At 56.9% G+C, this 18,502-nt stretch overlaps 8 protein-coding genes across 8 annotated transcripts; 3 read left to right on the top strand and 5 right to left on the bottom strand.

Annotated features, from left to right (window-relative positions):
• Window positions 1-329: 329 nt before the first annotated feature.
• LTR77_010534 (uncharacterized protein) lies at window positions 330-1,865 on the top strand (the record flags this gene model as incomplete). Its single annotated transcript, XM_064807752.1, has 2 exons — window positions 330-937; window positions 992-1,865. 2 exons carry the CDS (start codon window positions 330-332, stop codon window positions 1,863-1,865), a joined length of 1,482 nt encoding a protein of 493 aa, XP_064654027.1.
• A 1,193-nt stretch (window positions 1,866-3,058) lies between these two features.
• LTR77_010535 (uncharacterized protein) lies at window positions 3,059-4,590 on the bottom strand (the record flags this gene model as incomplete). Its single annotated transcript, XM_064807753.1, has 3 exons — window positions 3,059-3,203; window positions 3,260-3,581; window positions 3,627-4,590. 3 exons carry the CDS (start codon window positions 4,588-4,590, stop codon window positions 3,059-3,061), a joined length of 1,431 nt encoding a protein of 476 aa, XP_064654028.1.
• A 5-nt stretch (window positions 4,591-4,595) lies between these two features.
• On the bottom strand, window positions 4,596-5,001 carry LTR77_010536 (uncharacterized protein; the record flags this gene model as incomplete). Its single annotated transcript, XM_064807754.1, has 2 exons — window positions 4,596-4,681; window positions 4,731-5,001. The coding sequence occupies 2 exons, from the start codon at window positions 4,999-5,001 to the stop codon at window positions 4,596-4,598; spliced, it is 357 nt and encodes a 118-aa protein (XP_064654029.1).
• Window positions 5,002-5,997: 996 nt separating this feature from the next.
• Window positions 5,998-7,011, top strand: LTR77_010537 (uncharacterized protein; the record flags this gene model as incomplete). The annotated part of the gene is made up of 1 exon (XM_064807755.1): window positions 5,998-7,011. One exon carries the CDS (start codon window positions 5,998-6,000, stop codon window positions 7,009-7,011), a length of 1,014 nt encoding a protein of 337 aa, XP_064654030.1.
• Window positions 7,012-8,370: 1,359 nt separating this feature from the next.
• On the bottom strand, window positions 8,371-10,425 carry LTR77_010538 (uncharacterized protein; the record flags this gene model as incomplete). Its single annotated transcript, XM_064807756.1, has 2 exons — window positions 8,371-9,924; window positions 10,126-10,425. 2 exons carry the CDS (start codon window positions 10,423-10,425, stop codon window positions 8,371-8,373), a joined length of 1,854 nt encoding a protein of 617 aa, XP_064654031.1.
• A 234-nt stretch (window positions 10,426-10,659) lies between these two features.
• Window positions 10,660-11,187, top strand: LTR77_010539 (uncharacterized protein; the record flags this gene model as incomplete). Its single annotated transcript, XM_064807757.1, has 1 exon — window positions 10,660-11,187. The coding sequence occupies one exon, from the start codon at window positions 10,660-10,662 to the stop codon at window positions 11,185-11,187; it is 528 nt and encodes a 175-aa protein (XP_064654032.1).
• A 788-nt stretch (window positions 11,188-11,975) lies between these two features.
• LTR77_010540 (uncharacterized protein) lies at window positions 11,976-14,801 on the bottom strand (the record flags this gene model as incomplete). Its single annotated transcript, XM_064807758.1, has 1 exon — window positions 11,976-14,801. The coding sequence occupies one exon, from the start codon at window positions 14,799-14,801 to the stop codon at window positions 11,976-11,978; it is 2,826 nt and encodes a 941-aa protein (XP_064654033.1).
• Window positions 14,802-16,403: 1,602 nt separating this feature from the next.
• GIN1_4 (Gypsy retrotransposon integrase-like protein 1) lies at window positions 16,404-18,442 on the bottom strand (the record flags this gene model as incomplete). The annotated part of the gene is made up of 5 exons (XM_064807759.1): window positions 16,404-16,628; window positions 16,686-16,860; window positions 16,925-17,134; window positions 17,196-17,750; window positions 17,811-18,442. The coding sequence occupies 5 exons, from the start codon at window positions 18,440-18,442 to the stop codon at window positions 16,404-16,406; spliced, it is 1,797 nt and encodes a 598-aa protein (XP_064654034.1).
• Window positions 18,443-18,502: the final 60 nt, after the last annotated feature.

Below are 18,502 nucleotides of genomic sequence, written 5' to 3' on the forward strand. Positions count from 1 at the left end.
CCACGTGAAGACTCAAAACTCAGGTGAAGTCCAGCTTTGCTCACCTCTTCAGGGCGCTCACCTGCTATTTCAGCAACCTTCTCCACTGTCCACAGTGTGTCGTCCATATCGACAACTTGAGAAGGACACGGCCTAAGTGAATCTTTCTTCGAAGAAGGCTCTGTCACAACCTCATAATGACTTTTTGACGACAAATTTCCTTCCTTGTTTGGCTACACTTGCTACATAGAAGTTGCTCGCTTGCGTTTCCTTTGTCGACTTTCCTACACCTCTACCAACACCTCTTCGCTATTCGCTCTGTGTCACCTTCACCTCCACTGTCAGTCATCATGGGTTGGAAAGAGCACTCCGCAGCAATCGCCATCGACTTGAAGAAAGAACAAGACCTGGTCGCTCAACTACGATACCGCCTTGCAGAACGAGAGGAAGAACTTGTCGCCACCTTGTCCGGCAAGGCTCGTCGGGATGTCAGTACCGGCAGTGTCGCGCAAGTCGGTGAGCTTGTCGACATCATCAAAGCCAAGGATGAAGCCATTGCTAGATTGTCGAAAGAGGCGGCTCAGAATGAGGACAAGATCTTGACGGACTTTGGTGAGATTGAGCAAAAGGTCGACACGCACGTTCAAGAGATGCACCGGAAGATCCAAGGGTTGGAGGAGGAGCTCGAGGAGGAGAAAGCAAAAGCGAGACCGAAAGGCAGTATTAGCGACGGGGAACGCAAGCTTCGCAATGAGGTTGTGGCGCTGAAGAAGGACAAGCAGACGCTTCAGGCGGAGAGCCAGCGGATCCGAGGAGAACTCGCGGACTCATTGAAGGTCAGACAGAGCCTCGCCAACCAGCTACAGGCGGAAAAGGCGGCCAACATGAAGAGACATGCGTTCATGACCAGTGATCCGGAGAAAGAGATGGAGGATGAGGATGATGAGGAGGAATTGCCGTAAGTACTCTTCAAGCTCCCATGTAGGCCTTCTCCATACTGACTACATTGCAGAGATCTCAGGTCCCAAGCAGCTATCAAAGCCGAAAAGCTCGGATCGTCCTCTCTGCCCGTTCACCAAACGGCGTTGAGTAGTCCGCCGCCCACACCTTTCAAGCGGCCCAAGCCTCCACCACCTCAATCTCCAGCGCAAAAGCAGACACCGACAAGAGCACCTCCATCTAGCAAGAAGCGCAAGAGCAGCGCAGAGACAGAGGCAGCAGAAGAGCTTGCCACGCTGACAGTGTACGATGCACCGACCGGCTCGCGCAGGAGAAACCGACCCATCTACGCCGGAGACCTAGAAGCACTGGGAGAGCGCACCGCGACGAATGGTTCCGCTCGGCCCGCGAAGAAGCAGAAGTCGTCCAAGGTGGTCCCAGATGGCGGCTCAAAGGAATACCAGTTCGACTTCCGCGCAATCGTCAGCTACGACGCCGAAGGCGAAGTCTTCGAATTCTACAGATGCAATGAATTGCTGCCAATGGGCGAACTCTGGGAGCGCATCGAGCTCTGCGCGCGCACGATGTGGGAAGCGAAGAAGGGCGAAGCGTGGTCAGAGCAGTTCAAAGTCGACAGCGGAAAAGCGGCGAATCAACAGAAGCACCTCTGCGTCAGCCAGAAGTGCCAGGGCTTACGCACGACGTGGCGCGGCGGGGAGGGCATGTTTGCGTGTAAGGAGTGCGTGAAGCTGGGCCGGCCGTGTTTTACGTTCGTGTGTACGGGTGGGTGGGGGGATGACGGATGTCCGCTGGGCGAGTTCAGGTTGTTGCCGTTGCATGAGGGGGATAGGGTCAAGAGGGTGAAGAAGGATTATGAGATCAGGCACTGGATTGATGATGAGATTGTGTTGGTTGATACGGACGAAGTTGGTTTAGAGGAGGATTGAGGGAGGAAGGGGAGGATGAGGGGAGGGTTGTTGGGCAAGGAATGGATCTCTGTTCGACGATCTGTATTGTCAAGAGAACCAAGAGAGACGCAGTGACTGTTGGCCCCATGTCAGGCCACCCGCATAACTACTCGAAACAGTCAAGCGAATGAGTCAGCTGGAAGCGAGGGCGTAGCAGCTACCAGCACCTCGCATTATTGCAGCTTCACTGCCTGCTTCTCCTTTTCAACATTGTGCAGCACTTGTACTTCTTCCTGCTTGTTCTCCTGATGATATGCCTTCCATGCTGCCGTCATTGCACTGATGATAAAACTATACAACTGCGCTTGCAACGAGAACGATTCGACGCTTTCTGTTTTGCATCAACGAGTTCAGTGGAGACGACGGCAAATATGGGCAGAGGACCTGCTCCTGCTGAAGTTGACGGCGACATGATTTTACAACGACGACAAACCAGCTTCTTGGACTTACCACGCGAACTACGCGATGCGGTGTACCACTACGCATTCGTCAAGAGGTCTATCACAAACATCCACCACACCAAGACTAAAGCTCCCACCGCCGACGGCTCCTACATACGAATTCGAGACCATTCGCCGACATTATGCACTTTTGCCCCTCGCTGTACTGGAACCCTTCACCCTGCTTCTGCGACCTTCCCGCTGTGGTGGAAAAAGAGTTACGGATGACTGGTGACATTGTCTACGACAGTGACTGCCAGCAACGGCTGAAGCAGTATGCTTCGTGCGGGCCAGTCTTGAAGTTTGCGCTGCAAGTGCAGGAGCTCGTCCGGATAGACATGACGCAGAAGGAGCCCATTTTGCCGTGGAGGAAGTGGATGGCACGAGGGTCGGCGAGCAGTGAGGCGGAGTGCTGTCCTGAGTGCGGTAATTATATAAGAAAGCTGCCAATGAAGTCCGTTCGTAAGTGGTGGGAGTGATTTGCGTGAGGATTCTGGTGCACTCGAGGACATACGAAGGCAAGGAGATAGGAGATCTGTGGAAAATCGACACGACACTGCGAGAGGTTCGGCGGCCGTGCTTCGTTGGCATGAATGGAATGCCCAGGAAATTCATGGAGACGGTGCTTTGAGTAGTGACTCCGGTGAGGACCCTACTTGATACGAACATGTCAGCGTCAGTTGCATGCATTAAGAAGCTGTTGGTTCGTCTCAAGCCTCCCCTCACTTGTCCTTACGCAGCCGCCGCAACATTGTTCACAACATTAAAGCCATCAAACTTCGGAAGCACGCTCCTGATGTCCTCTCCGTAGTTGTGCAACCCGCCAGCATAGTTCGTCTGCTCGAATGCCTTGTCCGGCTTGCTGCCACCCATGTACCTGCAATTGAGTGATCAGTACGTGTCACATAAGGGTGTCTGGAGGCTTAGACATACGTGCTCTTCACCGTCGGGAACAACGTAATATCGCTCAGATGATTGATCTTCTTCTTCCACTCCGCCTGAGCCTCCTGCGTCGGGTTGATGTACTTGACGCCGTTCCTTTCGCAGTACTTGATCACATCGTTGATCCACCTGCCTTGTACTTCGATCGTGGTAGGGCCATTCGAGAGCAAAGTCGGACCCTGCGGGCCGTAAAGGTGGAACATGTTGGGATAATCGGCGATAGTAGTGCCCAGGTAAGTGTACGCAGCCTTCTTCCACTGGTCGTCCAAAGTGTTGCCGTAGATGTCTTTCAGACCCATGGCCGTCATACCCCCTTCAAAGCATTAGCAGGCGTTTGATGAGGACAGCATGAACTCACCAGTAACGACGTCGAAGCCAGTAGCGATGCAAATGACACCGAAGTCCTCATGCGATCCGTCTTCAAACTTGATACCGGTCTCATCAAACCCAACAATGGCATTATTCTTGATATTGACAATGTCCACGTTCGGTCGATTGAACTGCTCAAGATAAGCGTATTCAAGGCAAGGCCGCTTGATACCCCAGTAGTGCGGCATTTGAAGTGGCGCGAGGATGTCCTTCTTCCTCTCATCATTAATCCTGGCACGCTGCTTCTTGGCCCAGAAGTTGTAGGCCTCCTGGTTCGCTTCCTTGCTGAAGAGGTAGTCTTTGTAGTTGCCAAGCCAGAAGCGGAAGCCTCCATCCTGCCACAGCTTCTCATAGAAGGCCTCTCGCTCCTCACGAGTGTCATCGAAGGTGTTCTTCTCCGAGAAGGTGTACAGGAAACCACCGAAGCAGTGTTCGCGGTAGCGGAGGAGCTCGGGATACCATTTCTTGTTCTGCTCCTGTTCTTCGACGGTGAGATCTCGCTGGCGCATAGGCACTGTCAAGTTCGGAGTGCGTTGAAAGACCTTCACTTCTCCGGCTTGAGGACCCCAGGCCTGGGTGACTTGCACGCCGGTTGCACCTGTCCCGATGATGGCACATTTCTTACCCTTGACATCAACGTCGTCATCCGGCCAGAAGGATGAGTGATGGATGACCCCTTTGAACTTGTCAACTCCGGGCCAGTCCGGGACGTATCGCTTCGCTGCGAAGCCTGCGCAGACTACAAGATACTTGGCCTTAGCGTTCCTGCCATCAGCGGTCTTTACGTGCCAGCGGCCTTCGTCTGTGTCGAACTGAGCTTCGGTGACAACGCTCTCGAAAGCTGTGCGCTCCTTGATGTTCAATACTCGGTCACAGGTGTCAAAGTAGTCTCTCAGATCGTGGTAGTTCGGGTAGTTGTTTGGCCAGTTGTGTCTGCGATTGTCAGCGTTCATCTCATTTACTCCGATGAGAATGCGTACTCCTTCATGACTTCAGGTATGGAGAGCTGGTACTCTGGAACCTCTGAGTCCACCATGGCTCCAGCTGCATAGTTTTAGCATACTGTGGAGGGCTGCAGGCAACTGAGGCTCACGGTAGCAATTCCATCTCCAGGTACCTCCTAGATCCGTTCCAGCTTCATACATGATCACATCCAGTCCTTGCTGCTTCAGAGACCAGAACATGAATACACCGGCGAACCCGCCTCCGACTACAAGAGCTTCGCATTCAAGGTTGTCTCTGTATGGGCCATCCGTTCGGCTTCGGCGACCATACTCACTTAGCTTCGTCCGCAGTTTAGGATTGATCATTTCAGTCTTCACCTTATCGGTGGCAAGCATGCTGTCATCCTGCGCATCAGTCATTGTGCCTTCGTTTTTTTGCAAATTGTAAAGGTTGGTTCTTGGAAGTGCTTAAGTTCTTTGAGCAACACATTCAAGGGCACCTAAATACCTGGCCGAGCTCTACACAGCTCAACCCTCGTTATGCACTCCGCACTGAACAGGGTTCTCCGCATGCATCCTCCACACATATGGAAGCGACGTAGCCAGGTATCTGTTGTGCAATTGGCGAAGCTGTTCTTCCTTCGAGCGTTTGGCAGATCATCCATGCAAGTGACGATGCAAAACTGCTCGTTTCGGAACAGGACTTCCGATTATTGACCTCGCGCGAGCGGATCTCCAGCGTCGAGCAAACGAGAGAATGGCGTTCTCGAATAACACCGAGTTTCTGCGGATAGCTCGTGATCGAGAGATGCGGGCGATGGATCCGTAGCGTCGTGCCAGCTTATCGTTGCACCGGAGGTACCGCCGATCCATAACGTGGTCTTACACCCGTGCGACGTTCAGCCCGTGAACGTTGTGATGGCGAGAATTGCTCCCGCCCATCTTCAAAAGCCCGGGATAGTTGACGACGGACTCATGATGGCAGAACGATGTCTGGTCACTGGGTACCCGTGGCGCGTAACACCCTGTCGTACCCATCTGAGGATGAAGCGAGAAGATTTTATTCACTGTGGTCCATGGTTTGCGGCTTTCGACATTCACCATGGCCAGACGTGTACTGGCTGTCATTGAAGGATGCCGGCGTTGTGGTGACTCAGTGAAGAGTCACATCAAGTCTTCGCTATAAAGCACGGCAAGCCTCCTTGTTTCTTTGCCAGTAAACCTCTTCAGCATCCGAACACCGGTGCACCAAGCAGCGTGCAATCACCATTTTCGGCTCCAGCACCCCCTACCCAAGGCGAAGATCCAAGACAGGCTTCTCTGCAAGTCCACCACACTAAGGGCAGCTTTACAATCGTCACCCCGCAAGGCATCTTCGACGTAAGGAGCCTCTCCAACTCCGTCTGGGACGCAACGATGGAATGCAGTACCGAGATCAGCGATAGCGCAATACCCAGTGCTCATGATCCACTCACAAGCCTGACCACAAGCGCAGATATCGCAGGTGGTGATGTGCGTAATCACACAGACGATGGCAGGGCCGCAGCAGTGATCGAAGAAGCCTTCCCACTCGCGTCTGAGATCGAGGAGATATTCGTGGATGCAGGATCCAGCCGCCCGCGAACAAGGCCGATCCGTGCTCGCCAACCCGACACCGACACGATGAAGCCTGAGGGCCTGCTCCGCCTTCCGCGTGAGCTGCGAGATGAAGTATATCGCCACCTCCTCGCCCGTCCGAGCCCAATCAAACTCAAGTGCAAAAAGAAGAAGGCAATGATCGAAGGCGAGGAGTCGTACAACTTGGTACCCAAAGAGCAACTTCCGCGAATCTATCACGCCTTCCCACTGTTGCACGCCGAGATCCTTGAGGCTCATTATCAGCACAACGCTTTCACCATCGGTGAGATGAAGGATCTCAATTGGTGGGACATCGCCGAGGTGTGGTTGGTCCATGGCAACACGATCTTCGAGCAGAACCTCCGCCACCTCGCGCTGCAGGGCGTGCGGTACTTACACTACGACGAACGTTCGCAAGGAGGGAGGTCGATTGGTGGCGTGCAGTGCGGCACCATGGACATCAGATCGCAGCAGGGCAAACTCCTCGTGTCGCTTTCGGGTCCGTCCCAGGCTACGTTGTGCAGGTGTGACATCGCCGGTCTGGTGGAAGAAGAGCTGTCGCAACCGTACAACCTCGAGAATCCGTTGCGCATGTTTCGGATTAAGGAGAGCGAGCGTCACGGACCTGTACTTGGGTGTGTACTCCGGATCGTCACGGCAAAAGAGCGTAGACGTAGCTGTTGGGCGCATCAGCCCCATGAGGATTGCTATTTCGAGCTCCCTAAGGAGGAAAGCGACCGTTTCGTGCCAGAGCTGGAGATGCCCACTTACTGCCGGGTGTGCGGACTCAAAGCTTGGTACCTTGACATATAGCACGATCGATGGAGATCTTCTAGAGCCGGATGCAGAGCGCTGTGTGGGGTCTCGTTCGGAGCGGCATGGTCGTGCGTGGATTGTCATTGATAGCGCCGCTGGGGTCGAGTAGTGATAATGCTCGAATGAATATAGCAAACCAGTCTTAGCAACATCCTCATTATTTCACCATCATTCCAGTCGAGGTCCAGTTGTCGTTAGCACGGTTGCAGTTCCTGATGTAGCCATTCCGCCCACACCAGCAGTTGACACCCCTCACCCCTCACCGCCCAAACAACCCCCCCAGCAACCCCGTGCCCCCCGCCCCACCCCCTCCCCGCCTCTTCGCCTCTGTTTGAATCCACCCAACCAAAAACTCCCTCCTCTTCAAATCCTCCACCCGCCCCACCCTCGTCTCAACCTGCGGCTCCGCGCGATCAAAAGCCAACAGCGTCGGCACAGTCGTGACACCATACTTCATCGCCAACCCGGCCACTCCCCTAGCATCAGGGGAATCCATCTCGACCTCCGCGAACGCGACGCCGCCTTCCGCCTCGCCGATTTTTTCTTCGGCGAGGAGGCGGTGGAGCAGCGGGGAGAGGGTTGCGCAGTGCCCGCACCAGGTGGTGGTCCAGAGGGTGATGAGCGGGGTGCGGGTGCTGGCGGAGAGGAGGGTGAGGGTTTCGAGGTCGGATTCGCGGCGGATGGGGGAGGGGTAGATGCGGTTTTTGGCGTGGAGAGGTGGGGTGGTGGAGAAGGGTCTGGTGGTGTTGAAGGTGGCGAGGAGCCTTCTGCTGGTCTGGACGGCTGGTCTGGTATGCATTGTTGTTGTACTTAATGTAGAATTGCAAAGAAAGGCGGTTTGGGGTATGGCATATGAGACGGATGGAGTGAGGTCCGTTCGAAAAAGTCTAACCCTAACTCCGCCTTCAATCTTCAATACCTTACTATTCACCATGTCATGTCATGAGAGGACCATTTCATGTCTCCCCTAATTAACAGCATGATACTGCCAGCGGTAGTTGAACGACATCAACAGCTGCCCAATTGAGGGGCTGTGGAACGTTACGTGAAGCAGTCATAATGCGTAGACCAAGACAGTCATCCTATTCAGACACTCATTCGACTTTTCTAACATGATACAACACGGTCCTCCCTCGTCCGTCTCGCCACGTAGCTCCACCCGACAAATCTTTCGTTCTTCTTCTCTCTTCAAGAATCCAATGTGGACCCCGCCGACGGACCAGACAGCGGAGGCCATCTCCACAGCGCGAGCTTTAGCTGCAGCAAGGCCCGCTGAGTCTCCCATCTTTCCGCCATTGAAGTCTCGACACGCTTTTCTTCTTCCACCGTCAGCATTGCATCCCTCTCGCTACCTCCCTAAGAAGCGATCGCAGCCCCATCTCCCAAATTCCCTCTGCCGCGATACCCACTCCCGCCTCTCGACTCATATCCGCCACGTCCTCGATATCCTCCCCTTCCCCGGTCACCACGGTACCCGTAACCCCGTCCTCTACCCCTGTAACCGCCTCGATACCCACCGCCGTCGACATTGCTTTGCCCAAATGTCTCAAAATTCTTGGACCTCTCCTGAGTCCGCATCGCACGTCCATCGAAGCCACCGCTAGTGCCATCCTGCGCCTGCTGCGACATCTCCACACGATCCTTGAGGTCCGAAGAAATGTTGTCGAAGAAAGAGCTCTTCTTGTCGTAGCTCTTCTCGGCCGGCGGGATGACGACCTCTGCGTCTTCCTTCTCTGCCTCACCAGTGTGCCCGTTCGCGCCAGCCGCAGCCATGGGATCTGCAGCGCCGTCGCCGTTCGGACTGCCAAGCTGGCCGGGAGAACCAGTAGCAATCGCCTCCTTCACAAGTTCCTGCTTGTTGAACTTGGCGTTCGCCGTCTCAAAGTCGTAGTCTTCCTTGGGCACCTCGACAGCTCTGGACCTGTTCCCGCCCCTCGGAGCGCCACTGCCGCGTGAGCGGTTCCCGCGGCCGCCACGCTGTTGCTGGTCCTGGATGCGCATCTGATTGACCTGCTGCGCGAGGTTGTCGGTGGCACCGTCGGTCTGCTGTTGCGCTTTGCCCGGACCAAGCTTGGCCATTGCGGCTGCAACAGCAGCGGTCGCAGCCTGTGTCGCGTCTTGGAATGATCGTGGTTCGGCCGGAGCAGGCTGTGCTGGTGGTGCAGCGCGCTGTTGAGGCTGAAGAGGGACCGCCACGCGGTTGTTAGGTGCTCGTTGCGCTGTCTTGTTAGCTTGCGGTGGTTGCTGAGGCTGTCTGGACGGCGCCGGTGCGGCAGACGGTGCAGTGGCCGACGCGACAGATGGCTTCGACTCGACGGGTGGAGGCGGACCAGCTGGCGAATCAGCAGTTGGACCCGGCGTGGCCGACATCTCGACGGGTTTTGGGCCAGGCTGGAGTGGGGCCTGGGGTGGCCGTGGAGCTTGGTTTTGCTGGGCTTGCGGAGTTCCTTGCCTGCTACCGGCCGGCGGTTGCTGCTGTTGTTGCTGATTTTGCATATGCTGGGGCGGCCGCTGTTGGTTCATGGGCGGGCCTGGCGGACCAGGATACTGCTGATGCGGTGGTCCTTGTCCTGGTGGGAAATGATGCGGAAAGCCGTGGCCTGGTGGCGGAGGACCGTTGAAGCCCATTCCGTATCCTGGGGGTGGAGGTGGTCCATAGCCGTAACCAGGGACAGCACCTGGGCTGCCTGGAAAGCCATGTGGACCGCCGGGGCCCTGGAAGCGAGGCTGGCCTTGGAACTGGTTGGGAGGAGGAGGAGGCCCTCCGTAACCGAATTGAGGAGGCTGTTGGCCAAAAGGTGGAGGACCGCCGCGGAATTGGTTCTGGTTCTGGTTTGGCGGCGGCTGTTGTTGTTCTTGCTGGTGTTGTGGAGGTGGTTGTTGCTGTTGTTGTGGATGAGGTCGAGCAGACTGTGACCCTCGTTAGTACAGATTCTGATAAGGATATTCATCCTTGCTAGACAGCGGACGGAGGGTGTTCGATCAGAAGGAAGGCAACATGGAAGATTATCCGCATGGTTTTGCGCACTTAGAAGTAGTGTTTTATATCCAAAGTGTTTCATCAGGTGAACAGGCGTACAGCCCTTCGACAATGTACACGATTCGACTTACACCAAGGATAGCAGGATCATTCGGCACCTGTGGCGGAGTAGGCTGCTTCTCTTTCTCGCCCGGCGGCGCAACAATGGTCAATTCCTTGACATCGCTGCCGCGAAAGACAATGTACTCGTAGACCTGGTCGCTGCCCGGGATCTCTTCTGCAGGAGTGCCCTTTCTTCCCTCGGTGCCGTGGGATGTGACAGATTCGAGGGCGACGGTGTGGTTTTCGCTGTTGATCTCGTGGAGCGTGCCGATGTATTTGATGTCGGATTTCGAGATGAGGCTGATGCGGCTGCCGATGAACTCGGACATGGTCGCGGTGGTGGGGAGGGTAGGGTAGGGTGCGAGGCGGTGAGGGCGGTTGAGGTGGGGGTAAGAAGTGTTTGTAGTGGTGAGGATGTGGTTGGTGAAGTTCGTGTCTGTTCAAGGCTGTTCTGTGAGGTCGAAAGAAGTCCGCGATTTAGACTTTCTGGCCTTGGCACGGTATAAGGCCATCTCAGGTGTCGACACACTTCATCTCTATTCCTCCACCGTCAACACAACGCCATGGACTCCGAGATCGACTTGGGCAACACCTACCTCTACCACCAACTAGACGAGTACCCCTGGGATACCGATGAAGAATTCCAAGGCGGTCTCAGCGCCATCCTCGGCAGCGTTCAGGATCCCGCTCAAGTCGAGCATCTAACCCTACGAGCAAAATGCTACTACTTCGCGCGGAAATCCGGGACGCCCGTGGACTTTGACGGCTACAAGGCCTGGATTGAGACTCAACGAGGGGTTGCATCGGCGAACGGAACCTACGACACTTTGTTCGAAGCTCAACCGCAGGCCGCCGGAGAGAGTGCTGGTGGCGATGCGTCTGGCGGTATGAGCGACGCGCCTAAGCCTGCTTCTTTCGCGGAGATCTGCGCGCTCATCCAGGAAGGCAAGCCCATACCTGGAATCAAAGAGATCCCGGACACGGTGCTCGAAGGGCAAGCGAGCGAGAGCCAAACCGAGAAACGCAGGAAGCCGTGGGAGAAGGCCACGGAGGGTGGTGCGGACGAGCAGAAGCCGAGCTGGATGAGCTGAAGTGACGACTGTATCTATCTGAACCCTTCCGAGCTATCGTGGGAGCCATCTCAAGTGTTGAAATGCACGGGGCCCGCCTGGCAGCCTGACGAAGGACCAGCCACTCCCCCTCAAACAGGACTGGATACGAGATCGACGGCCTCGCTGCCATGAGCAGATGGCGAAGACAAAACGCCAATGCGAGGTTGGACCCATTCCGTGCCATGTTCGGAATACCAAAGGGCTTTGCCCGCTTCCACACGGTCAGTTCGAGCTCTGCAAGATCATTGTCTGGCTCCCCTCGTTCTTACCAGCTCGTTGGCGCCCAACAGCAGCCTGCTAGCTACCACTCTGGGCGCCTCCAAAGCGTGGCGTAAGTTCGCAGCAGCAGCAGCCCGTAGAGCAACAGCAGCAATTTTGAGCCAGACGTTGCAGGAAAAGCCATCGACCAGGAGTGTAAAAGAAGCACTAGCAGATAGAAGGCGGTCGTGCTTCGCGAGAATTGTCACACAGGAGTATCCGTTGGTAGATGTACATATCTATGTATTCATCTCAAAACACTATGTAGATTGTCTAAAACATTACACACCATCAAAGATCGCATCCGTGGGTATCGTTCCATCATCTTCGACCACATCTCCAGAAAACGACAAAAGAAAACACATCGCTCGTATGCAGCAGTGGATCGCCAAAACGCGACAATGCCCCCCCGAGCCCACTCCATCCAGGTCACGCACGACTATACTTCAAGTCGTAGCAATAACAGCAAGCGCAATCTGCCATTCCCAGCGTCAGCACATCTCACACCCTCACCTCCCCCTCTCCCTCAGGATGACGATAGTACTCACCACAGCCCCAATCACCAAAACCCCAACCACACTCATGACCCGATTCAGTCCCCTCCACCACCTCGCCTTCCGCCAAACCTTCTCCTCCCGCCACCTCCTCTCCCCGTCGCCAGCCTCATGCTTCATCATCGCCGCCGCCAGGTCCTCTTCACTAGCTCCTACACTCGCTAATCCCACCTCCCCGTCGTCTTCCGCTGGCCTTTCAGGCACCGGCAACACCGCCCCAACCATCCAGAGCAGCGGACACACGAACCCGAGCGCAAAAAGCAGAATCTGGCGATTCCCGCGCTTCCGCACAAGCGTATCGAGGGACTCGACGAAACTCGGCGCGCGCCAGGTGCTTAGCCTGTAACTCGACCTCTTCGTCCGTTCTAAGTGAGGGGGCGTCTCGAGACGCGTGTTGAAGTCGGAAAGACGGTCTTTCGTCATCGGACGCGGGAATTGCATCGAGTCCCAGTGTTTCTGCTTCGAGTACTTGCGCGGCAAAGGCCGGTGCTGGTGGTGTTGGGGGTCGGGTGAGGCGTCTTTGAGGGAACCGTATTTCGGGTGGCCGGAGGGGAGGACGTCGGCGTCGGCGGGTGGGGGAAGCGGGGCGGAGAAGATTTGCAGGGAGTCCGGTTGCGAGGCAGGGCGGGAGATGGAGTTGGAGGGGCGAGCGAGGCGTTTGCTTTTGCGCTTCTTGGAGCTGTGGTCGGTGTCCTTGCGTCCCCGCGTGCGAGGGCGGAAGATGGAGGGCAGGAAGTGGGAGCTCGTGGGGCTGGGGTTGTCGAGGTCGGTGTAGCCGGTTCCGAGACGGGAGGTGATGCTGCGTTCGGTCCATTGGCTGTCGTTGCGGGCGTGGCTGTTGTCGCGGCGAGGGGTGCCGGGGGCGGCGAGGGAGACTTTGCTGGGGGACATGAGGGCTGCGCCGTTGCCGTAGAAGTTCTTCGCCCAGGTGGGGAAGAGGCTGCTCGCTTGGCTCCAGCGGTCGGTGTCGCTGCGGGAGATTTGGCTGAGGTGTCTGGAGTGGCTGCGGCTGGGGGTGCTGTTGCTTCGGTGTCGGAGGGAGTATCCCGACCTCTTCTCGCGCAGTTGAGGGCGCTGCAGTTCGCCAAGCATGTCCACGTTCTCTTCGCTGTCTCGACTTCGCGGGATAGGTGGGAGAGGAGGCAGAGGTCCGTCATATCTTCTCTCGCCTGGCACTGCTCCTGCGCGTGGTTGCAGAGGCTGTGGCTTTGCGCTGCCTTCGCGGAAGATGCCCAAAGTCATATCTCCCGGCTCTTGTTCCTCTTCACTGCTCATCCGCGGTGCATCTGACATGAACGATGAGCTGATTGGCGCACTTCCTCTTCTCCGAGGCCAGGTGCCTGACAGTGGTATACTGCTGCTGTCATCTCCAGTCAGAACCCCACTGCCCAGTGAGAAGTGGCTGAGCTGCCGACTGTCGGTTCGTTCGCTTTCACTCGCGATCGTGCTGAGATGGCTGCTGAACTGCTCCCGCGGATAGGGCAGTGTATCAATGTCCTCGTCCATGCCGTAGCCCGAAGTGAAGGAACCACTCGTCGCTGCGTTGAGTGACAGTGAACCCTGCTTATGCCGTAGTCGCTTTTTCGGCACTTGCAGCGGCGGAAGAGTGTCGTGCGAAGAGGACGGACGCAGCGAAGCCCAAGAGCTAGCGGTTGCAAGACTGCGGCCGGTCTGTGGGCGGGTGGCTGTATTATTATTCTGGAGACGCGATTGAATCGACTCGAACGAATAGGTATGGTGCAGCGGGTAGGTACCAGACCGTGGCCGCGCTGGACTGCTGAATGCAACGTAATTAGGTGATGATACTGGTGGATTAGTAGATTTCGACTGTGCAACAGATTCCTGGCTGGGTTGTTGTGTGGGTGTTCGTGTATCGCTATTCCGTCGCGTAATGTACACTGTCTGGGGAGAAGCTCTGGAAAGCGTCTGCCATGAACTCTCTCGATACGGTGCAGCCGGCCGTCGCTCTGGACTGGGAGTAGGTGATGCGAACACCTGGATTATGGCTGACGCGGATGAGTCTGAATGCGACAGATCATCTACCGACGATCCGTTGTCCTCGGACGCGGCAACGACGCGCAGTGTCGATCGCTCGGGCGAGGCCTCGTGTAGGGTCTGTAGGCTGTGTAGAGAGTCGTCTGCGTCAATGCGCTGTCGAAGTTCCTCCTCTGTCGGCGTCGGTGTGCCTCGCAAGGTGGTGCCCTGGCTCAACCTGATATCGCTGCGTCGAAGAAGCAGACTCTCCTCCGTCCCTTTGAGGGTTGAAGAGGTAGAGTAGTTGCCGGTGCTCGTACTGCGACGATGCCATTCTTTTTTCGGAACGCCATGGGTCGCGAGTTGAGCATGGATTGGGGTTGTATGCAACAGGGAATGCGTATCAGGCTGTTCGAGCTTCTGCACCTCATTTGCTGAAGCGTCCACGTCTGAAACACTTTTGGCTGGAAAGCCTGCATCCGACGCACTAGCGGGCTTCACCACGGACACGTCCCGTCCTTGGACATCGTCTTCGTTTCCCAATGTCTGACCTTCTTCGGCATCGCTGTGAACTTGCGCCGACTGTGGTGGTGAATGCTTGACTAAGCGGACAGTCGAAATAGCCGCATCTCGCCAGGACGGGAGTTCGTTGATTTGCGATTTTGAGCGTTCGCCCAGCGGCTGTGCTTTTCGCCTTGCTGTCGCACGAAGGTCTCGGGGTGACTCAATTGGCTTTTGCGAAGAGAAGAAGCCGGAGTTGCGGTTGGCCTGCTGCTTTGCTCGTTTCGGATCCGGATCGAGAAACATGGGGAATGGTGGTGCTGAGATGTGAACTGCGCGCCGGGATAAAGGAAGTATATATGCCGGAAATGGTGTTCAAACGAGTGACATGAATGAGAGTGGTGAAAGCGCAGAAGCGCGCTCTTGCTGAATCGCAGTCGTTCTTGATGCTCGAGAGGCGCTTTTGAAATGTCTCAGGAGACTTTCAAGCGGTATGCATGCTGCAGGGAGCCCGCGGACAGATGAGATCGTTTGGAGCCGTGCGCAGATGAACTTTTTTGACCGGCGTTCGCGGTGGTGGAAGTCGGGAAAGGTGTACGAGAAGCAAAAGAACGACAAGAATTGATGGAGAAGAAGAATAAGATGGAAATACAATTCCAACCTTGCGCCTGTGTCTGTCAATACTTTTCTCCCTTCAGTACCGTTGTGGCTGCCGCCATCGCTGGATTGATTGGGGGAGATGTGCTCGGGCCAGATCGCGTCTCATAATCTCCGGCGCGCGCTGGCAGCCACTAGTGGCCTGCACTCCCTTCTCCTCCCGTTTGGAGAAAGAAGATGCTGACGAGTGGCTGTCGGTGCTTGTCATCCTTCTTCGACACGATCATCTGTTGCAGACGTCGTCGCAAGGGAACCCGAGGGGCAAGGCTGGCACGTGAGATCAGGCTTTACAACCGACAAGGATCCAAGGCATTATGCCTTGCTCACAACGACCTATAGAGATACATGTCGTTCCAGTGGGCTAGCTTGTTATTGTTACACCGACTTGCATCTGAAAACGGATACATACTACCACACTGCCCGGGGCAGACCCAACTCACCCTCCTGCAAGCTAGTATATACATTTCACGTGCCTACGATGCCCCAGCGGCCATGTTTCGCCCGTCGGCCTGTGGCAGTGTGCCCGGCTTCATGCCATCCACCAGCAAGAAGCAGGTCGAGCAGGCCGGCGCGGATGACGAGGACTTAAGACAGCGAATCCAGTCTTTGGTATGCCTCCTGCCCTCCTCTTCTCTAGCACGCTGAGGCATCTGCCGCAAACACATCAACTATGATCAACCCCACCGCCACCACGATACGAACCGCCGACGCACACCGCAGCAAACCCCGCCGCCCTCTTCCCCACCGCCAGCCAGTTCAGGACGCATTTGAAGTCCTCTTCGCCATATCCACGCCCATCCCGTCGGTCCACCAACCCACCACCGCCGGCCGGTACGCCATGCCCGTGCAGCGAGCGTCGACGGGCCACGCTGCTGCTGCCTCGAGGCCAGGCCTACAGGACCGCGCTGCCGTGGTACACGACGAATGTAGTCTCTTCTCAACGCCACGGCGAAGGCGATCCACCTACAGTTCGGCCAACGCGCCGCTTCCTGCGCCTGCGCTCTTCGATCAGCTGCCCCGGTATGAGGCTGCTTGTGACACCACAGGCGCAACAATGATGCTCTGAGTTTGCGCTCCTCCCGGCCTGGGGTCCAACTGTTCTAGGGTTGCTTGTATGTAGCTCACAGATCCCGCTTTACCATCTCTCGAGCGATAGCGCAGTACTTCTTCTCTCCATCTCTGCAGCGATGTGACCGTTGGATGTGCGTGGCTCACCTTGTGCTGGCCGGCTGGCTGACGTCGGCACAAATGCTAGAAGTGGGAGTGCACGAACGAGTGGAACCCCGGCAGCGAAAGCGCTTGCACGTGGTCCTCATACGCCATCCCGCCGCCGCCCATGCCGCCGCTGCCACCATTCAGCATGAAATCGTCCAGGCCATTGAACGCGCTGCTGAACAGAGATAGGTTCGGCTCGAAGCCGCTCTGCAGCTCGTTCAAGTTCGCGAGATCCATGGACGGCTCGCCCGGGGAGTAGGCCTAGCAGACGTTAGCTGGCGCTTTGCAAAGCGGTTCGATACTCATTCATAGACCCACCTCGAGAAAGGTCAGACAGCGCTGGAGGGAGGACTCGCTGCTGGCGTGGCGGCTGCAGAATTCCTTGAGCCGGCGGACGGCGTCGCCTGTCTCGTACACTGTGGGCGATTGCGAGGCGCTGGTGGTGAAGAGGACGAGGCACGCGGCGGCGTGGGCGACGATCAGGTTGAGGTACCTGCAGACACAGGTTGTCAGCGAATGTCTCAGACGTGGCACGGTTGTGCTCGCGAGTTTGTTACCAGTGGGCGGTATTCATGACGCCGTCCGCCTCCATCTTCTCGACCAGCGCCACCACCTGCAGAGCGGCTTTGATGCAGGCGTCGCCGCACGCGTAGGCCTTCTGACTGAGGTCGTCGTTCTGCCGCGCGCGCTTCAAGGCGTGGTGTAGAAAGGGCCGGTAGAGCACTAGTTGCACATGTGCGTGGTAGAGCCGCAGCAGCGATTGGCACCTGGGAGCTGTCAGTTGACGACGTTCAGGTGCGTACGGAATATGGTGGAGTTCAGTCTGACCGTAGGAATCCCTCGTCAACGATGACAACGGAAGCGTAAGACCGCTCCATGCACTCAGACCACGCGGTCAACTTCTTCTCGGCCTCGACAATGTTGCTGTGCCGGACGCCGTAGAAGCCATTGTTGTACGGGACGCGCTTGCACGGCGGGTGGTTCGTCTCCACTATCTCCGCGAGTATGCGCATTAGCTGGGCGTGCCCATCCGTCGCACTCTCGAATTGGTCTCCGCGGCCCAACGAGATCAACGCGACCGTGTCAATGTCCCTGAGCGTGCGCGGAAGGCCCAGAGACTCGGTCACGGACGTGTCCATGGTCGCGAGAACAGGAATGAGGGTGCTTGCCTGCGCTCGGTCCTGCGAGTCCGCGGAAAGAGGGGCGTCGAGCAGACCCATCTGCAGGGTAGCCGCGACGGCCATGCAGATGTAGGAATAGCACGCCGACAGCATGGAACAGCTCTGCGTGTAGATGACCATGCAGAGCAGAGTGCGGATCGACACCAAGTCCTGGCAGTCGGAGGGGTTGAGGAGCGCTCGACTGGCGCGGAAATACCGGGCACTGCAGATGCGTCAGCGCGCGCAAGCCGGGCGTGGTCATGAAATGCGGTCTGCAACATACCCATATGCCGTGGCGACATCGTTTTCCCTGACCGGAGCGGACCAGCTCGTGTCGAAGCGGCGCGCCAGAGCCAGGACGGCGAACAGCAAGCCGAGCTCCTTGCGACACGGCTCCAGCGATCCGGAATCCACGGCCTCGTAAGCCTTGTCGGTCAGCCCTTGCAGAGCCCCGCCGTCCAGGAACTGCATGCTACAGCAGGCCGAGCGCGTGACGGTCCCAATGGCATGAGAGATGTTCTGCGGCGATGGCAGCATCGCGTAGGCGTCCCAGGATATGGAGGAGCGGGTCTCCGGCGGGGCGACGTCGAACGCGGCGGTGAGGTCGTCGTTGCTGGACCGTGGACGGCTGTCCGGCGGGTCGCTGAAGACGACGTTCTCCCGCGCGTGCTCACACAAGGCGTGCAGTCGGCGGAGGAGGCTTTGCCCACCGAACCCCGAGTGCTCGTCTGAAGCACTCGAGGGGCCGTCCGGTGAGCCGCCGTTGCTCGGGGCGTCGACCATCGTTTCGATGTAGTCCTCCGCCTGCTCCGAGGGTTCCGCGGAGTCCCCCGGTGATGCATTGGAGCGGCGCAGGAGGCGTTCCAGCTCGCGCACCTTCGCCTCTAGCGAGCTGGTGTACGCAATCGTACCCATCCGGGTCTGGTGCGCTTCGTAGTGACATTCTGTGCTCCGTCAGCAAGACTTTTCAAAAGA

This window comes from Saxophila tyrrhenica (assembly GCF_035928015.1).
Source record: "Saxophila tyrrhenica strain CCFEE 5935 chromosome Unknown scaffold_24, whole genome shotgun sequence".
NCBI lineage: Eukaryota > Fungi > Ascomycota > Dothideomycetes > Mycosphaerellales > Extremaceae > Saxophila > Saxophila tyrrhenica.